Below are 6,179 nucleotides of genomic sequence, written 5' to 3'. Positions count from 1 at the left end.
CACAAAGGTTATTGGGCGATCAAGGCCTACAACATGAACATGAGTGTTGCCGGATAGTAGAGGAAGCTTCAATTGAATGACTTAGATGAAATTCGGAACGATGCATACGAGTCTAGTCGAATATACAAGGAGAAATGAAGGGCATTTCATGACAAGATGATATCAAGGAAGAGCTTTGCCATTGGACAGAAAGTTCTTCTATTTAATTCTCGCCTTCGGTTATTTCCAGGTAAGTTTTGTTCTCAATGGTTTGGTCTGTTTGTTATAACTAATATTTTTCCTCATGGTGCAGTGGAAATCCAAAGTGCAAAGACCAGAAACGTGTTCAAAGTGAATGGACATAGACTCAAACCATATTACGAGTCTTTTGCGGAGCATGATGTGGAGGTTGTACCCCTCAAAGAACCAGCTTCCCTTGAATGATTACTCTTGGTACCGTCCGGCTGGGGACGTAAAAGTAAGCGCTTATTGGGAGGCAACCCAATATTTCTATTCATTGTCCTTTTATGTCATTTTCAATTTTTCGTTTGTTTTTTTTCAGAGTTTTCTTGCGTGCTAAACTGAATTATTTCCTTTCTTTGTAGGAATATTTGGTTATGTGTGGCCTTGGAGTTTATTGCAGAATTGAAGTTTGGGTCATCATTTGATTTTACTGCAAATTGGGGAAGTTTTCAGTCCAAATGCTTTATTTTATTTCTTACGATTTTATTTTATTTTTAGTTTATGCATTATTGTGTTTTTTGACATTGGGGACAATGTCCAGTTTAAGTTTGGGGGTAAGGATTGAAAAAATGACCAAATTGAAAATTTTCGTCCCTTTGACTAAGAATTGGTTTCATTTGTTTCCTTCTTGTTGTTTTTTTTTTCTTAATTAGTTTTGTTGACTCTAAAAAAATAAAAAATAAAAACCCAAAAAAAAAAAAACAAAGAAAATTCTGAAAATGAAAAAAATCCAAAAATAGTCTTATTTTCTTTATTGTTTTGAATTAGATTTTTGTTAGTTTCCCGACCCAATGATATAATTGGATTGAATTTGAACCAAGGTGATCAAGAACTTAGTAAGCATGTATTGTGTGAAATTCCTTATTCTCTTATTAGTTTTGTACATGATTAATCATCTTTGAAAAACCAAAAGCACATAGCCTTGTTAATGTGAAACTAAAGCATGATTTAAAGCTTCGTATGTGAACATAGTGACCATATACAACCTATGTGAGTTTTTGAGCCTATTGAAAGTGTGTGCATTTTTCATACACTCCTATTCTTTCATGTGCGATGAACTTATGTGACTTACATCTCTAGAACTTGCATAACGATCTTTCGAACTGTTTGTCATTGATTGCATGAACTTGAAAATGATAGAGGCATTAGGTTTATCACCATGGCCCAAATAAGCATGTTTCCTAAAGAAAAATGATATCATTAGATTGCCAATTTGAGCCGTATATGTTGAGCCTTTTATTTCTTATCACCATATATGTCTACCCTTATACCTTAAACATTTTTTCTTACCCTTTCCAAGCTAGCTAGTGAGCAATATGAGATTGTCTTATGAGAAATGTTTGTCAAGTACTTTGAAGGAGTTTGGCAAAAGAATAAGTGTGGGGCTATTTCATGTTTGTATTTAGTTATGTGCAAAAATTGGTACAAAAAAAAAAAAAAAAAAAAGGAAGAAGAAGAAGAAAAAAAGAAAAATTGTATACAAAGCAAATAAAAAGTTTAGGGGTGTGATTGGAGGTATTAGTAGAGTGGTTGGAGAGCTTGAGTTCTTATAAATCTCAACAAGAGAATTTCTTGCAATGTAGCTTGGAACTTGTGTTTACCTATCCTTTCATTTCTATAACCCTCTCCCTAAGCCTCATTATATCCAATAAAAGTCCTCTTGATTTTAGTTTTGCAATTATGATTGTGGAGATGAGATCCTTATGCAAGCTTATGGTAGATCTTTCACATTTGATTCTTTGAGCGAAACACATTAAACTAAACATATGTGTCATTGAGTGTATGTCCCGTGAGAAGGTCTCTAGTTTGCATGTTGTGTTTTAAAACAAAACTTGAAATTGAATTAGCATGGCTATTACACACACTACACTTCAAGGATGATTAAAAGGTCGCTGTTAACATTTGAATAAGGAAGATGAGCTTGGATTAGCTTGTTTGATGCTAGCTAAGGTTCTTGATGATTTGTTTTCTTGAATGTCATGTGTTGGGGAACTAATGTTTTTCATGTTGCTACTTTTTCATGTTTTCTTTGTTTTGCTTGAGGACTAGCAAAAGCTAAGTGTGGGGGTATTTGATAAGCTCATATTTATATAAATTTTATATCAAATTCACTTATCATTTCTTAGTTAGTTCCTTATATTTTTGAGCTATTTACTTTGTTTTTGTGTTTTGTACAATTTGTCAAGTGAAGAAAAGAAAAATAGCACAAGTGGAATTTTAAGTAACAAATTCGTCAAAACTGCCTGTGCAGGTCAGCTGACTTTGGAAGCAAGTTGTGGACAACTCAGAATGAATTAGAGAATGAGCCCTATATGCTTGGAAAGCTATGGATGTCTATTTTGTGGATCATTTCGCGGATTGTTAATATCATTTTTCTAGAAGAAACTACGGCCGTTTTAACACTGAAAGGTTCCCAAGAGGCTGAGCAGTTTGTAACTGACAAGAAAGCATTGAAAGCAATAAATCCAATAAAAGTAGCAGCCAAAACTGATGCAGGCAAGAACAAGCCAGCTGACACCTATTCAAACATCAGAGGAAATGGAAAATTAAGTGGGAGTAACGAGCATAAAGTCTGCCCAAAGAGTTACAATTGTTTTAGCATTTCCTCTCACTTATTGTCATCACTAAATGGCTGTTAGTGGGGTGAGTTATGGAGAAACAACTGTGGCAGCAGAAAAGAAGAAAAGGGCTGCAGGTTGCAGTGGCAAAGAGTGGAAAAAAAGGTGAAAAAAAAAGAAAAAAAATGAAGGAAAGCAAGGAAAAAAAGGCAAGGTTGCTGCGTTGGGGAAGGAAGAAAAGGAAGGAGGAAATCTTGGCATTCTCTTCTTTTGGTTTTATCTTCTCAAACTCATGTCTTTCTCTTGGTTTAATTTGAGAATTATGTGTAACTAATTTATAGTAGTTAGGGGCTGTTTTGAAGCCCCGAATATGATTGCAAGTTTGTTATGACATTTCGTTTGAATTACTTTTATGAATGGATGAAAATTGGTTCACTACTTGTCTCATTGATGAATTCTTTATGTGTTTTCTACGGATGCATACTTAGGAAGCATGTCTAGGATTCTAATGCTATGAATATGTGTGTGCTTGCCCTTGTCGAATGAGGACCTACATATGTTCTAGAGTAGTACTTGTTAATTGCGATTAACACGTGAATCAATTTCTAGGATAAGTAAGACAATGCTAGTACTTACGATGCCTTGTGGTGACTCAAACTCTTTTCATTCTGAATGATTTCTACTTGTTAAATCTATGAACACACCATTCTAGATTGCATGTTAGGAACTAAGTTAAGTTGAAAACACCATTCTCTTAACATACTATATAAGAAAGAGTAATAGGTTGAGTTCTAACATTGAACTTGAGCATCTTCATCTGAAAATGAATGGAATTTGAATGAAACATAACATGTTTGCACGATTATTTGGTGGTGGATAGCAATTCCCCTAACTCGTTTTTCTTAATTTGCGAACTACTTAAAATCTGTTTTTGTCCTGTTTTTGTTCGATTTAATTTAAATAGCAAATCAACTCCAAAAATCCCAAAAATTTGTGTGAGTGTAGCTTTGTGTGTCTAGTATCTGCATATAAAAGTTCGTAGGCTTTAGATAAGTGTAAGTCAATCTAATAATTATTTTTCGGTGGCTGATCAGTAGGGACAACATCACAGTTTTTGTGACATTTTAAGTAGTTAAATAAACAATCTTTTGCGGGAAAGACCCTTATTTTCATATGCTACAATTGATAAATCTTATTATTAATAAGGAAAATTAATAGAACATTTATGTGCTACTTTGTAGTGTGCTTTCAATCCTATTAAAAAAGCAAACAAGGTGCATGGTTGTAACTAAGCTAGCACGTGAAAACCGAAAACCGAGATAATTAATTTCAGCTTTCTCTCGAATCTCCCACAAGAAGAGAGCGTATTCAGAAATCAGGACACTGACGTACAGAAAACCACAACTAAATTGATAGGGGCCACCGACCATGGAGAGAATCTTTCTCCCTTTTGAAAATCCTTTTGGAAGAGCATGCACGTGCCAATACACGTGACAAGATGCTTTCTCTCTGAGCTTTGTGCAATTGCATGCATGCATCATAATTTAGTTTCGCGTCAGTCTTTTATCACGCCCCCCTGACACGTTTGAGAGTATCACGCCACCCTGACACGCTTGAGAGTAGTACGTGTCTTTTATCACGCCACTCTATCTAAGAACCCACTCACCCTCCTTTGCTCTGTGCTACAAAGAAATAAAGAAAGAAACAATCGGATTAATTGCAGCTTATTTTTCAGCCATTGTTGTTGAACACACAAACCTTACTCACTAGTGATGGGGAGGAAATCATGCTTTGGGCTTCTGCTTTTGCTCTTCATTGTCTTGGCTTCACGTAACTCTCTCTCTCTCTCTCTCTCTCTCTCTCTCTCTCATATATGATATTTTTAAATCTTAGTTGTTTCTCATCAAATAATTGTCAATGCAGAAGAGATAGTGGTGCCAACTGAGGCAAGGATTTGTCAGTCACAGAGTCATGGGTTCCACGGAACATGCCTCCGCCACCACAACTGTGCTCTTGTCTGCAGGAACGAGGGTTTCTCCGGTGGCAGGTGCCGTGGCCTTCGTCGTCGCTGCTTTTGCACTCGCCTCTGTTGATGATCATCTTATCCAGTGATAATGTTATGTTTGTTCTGTGCATGCAGCTGGGAACATTATTAATAGACTAAGTTCTCTTCCATGCGGTCCATTGAGGGAACTTGATCTTATCATGTTATTCTAGTTAGTCGTGGACTTTGTTATTTTTCTTGTCAATTGAGTGGGTATCCTTGATCATCCTCAGCCTGATTTTCTTCCTCACCAATGGTTAAATTTGGAACAAAATTACATTTTATTACCTCAAATTTTAGTCACATAATAAATTCATACTTCATCTTTTTAACATTGCAATATTATACTTTAACTTACGTATTCCTTGTAATGCCACACCTCTGCTAGTCACTTGGTCAAATTGGCCACTTAAATGCAAGACCCGTCTTTTTGTTGACAGTCAATTGCGCCCCTTACATAAAAACTAAAGTGTAAAAGGTAATTATGAGGAGAATAAATTTTTTGTTGATGTGGCAATTAATTGTGCCCCTTTGATAAAAACTGTAAAAGGTAATTCTGAGGAGATTAGGAGATTAAATTTGTAAGTTAAAATTTTATAAATTAAATGGCATAAGAGTTAACGTTTTGATTATATTTAAGTGGTTAGAGCATGTTAAATTTAAAATATCAAAATAATATCTAATGGTCTATGTGATAATTAGGTATTTTGACACACCCCGATCGAGATCAGGGCATGCTGACCGTCACGTGGAAGTGACGTAACCATGTGCACAATGCGGAAGCTAATAAAATAATAATATAAATAGTACGAATAAATAAAAACTAGTCTTACATAAAGTAATAACAACAAGTGCAAGCGTAAGTGTGACGCTAAGTTCAGAGCATAAAGCCTAAAGCAGTCCGGGAGAAAATGACGCAACAAAAGTACACCCGAAGGTGGTCCTACGTTGGTAATCGTCTGTCAGATATGCCGGGAAAATCCTCAGGGAAACCACCAAACGTGCTAGCCAACTAGAACCTGGAGGGGTGCAAAACAAAAGCGTGAGTGGGCAGACACAAAGCTTTTCGAAAACCATTTAATAAATAAGTTCTAACCCCTCGCCGTAAAACCTGTATACTTCCCAGAAAATAGAGTCTATATATATATATATATATATATAAATCATGCTCAAGAATATGCTATGCCAAAACCTCAAAATAAAATGCAAGTGCTTAGGTAATATCACATCAATAACACATAATCTGTCAGTCGGAGTCACCTAATGTGACCTGTACGGCTGAATCTAGAGCTCAAATCTCAATCTCACTAACTAGACCTGCACATGAGTCGGAACCACCTAAAGTGGTCTGTACG

The 6,179-nt window shown here is 35.8% G+C and overlaps 1 protein-coding gene across 1 annotated transcript; it reads left to right on the top strand.

The window, feature by feature from the left end:
• Nucleotides 1–4,451: 4,451 nt before the first annotated feature.
• Nucleotides 4,452–5,156, top strand: LOC125474060 (defensin-like protein 1). Its single transcript, XM_048577485.1, has 2 exons — nt 4,452–4,610; nt 4,704–5,156. The coding sequence occupies exons 1-2, from the start codon at nt 4,553–4,555 to the stop codon at nt 4,871–4,873; spliced, it is 228 nt and encodes a 75-aa protein (XP_048433442.1). The 5' UTR covers nt 4,452–4,552; the 3' UTR covers nt 4,874–5,156.
• The last annotated feature ends 1,023 nt before the right edge of the window (nt 5,157–6,179 follow it).

This window comes from the organism of the source record quoted next, unplaced genomic scaffold (genome assembly GCF_019419815.1).
Source record: "Pyrus x bretschneideri cultivar Hongxiangsu unplaced genomic scaffold, Pyrus_bretschneideri_v1 Contig117, whole genome shotgun sequence".
Taxonomy (NCBI): domain Eukaryota; kingdom Viridiplantae; phylum Streptophyta; class Magnoliopsida; order Rosales; family Rosaceae; genus Pyrus; species Pyrus x bretschneideri.
The sequence above is the reverse complement of the archived record's forward strand: the minus strand, read 5'-3'. Positions and strand labels throughout refer to the sequence as shown.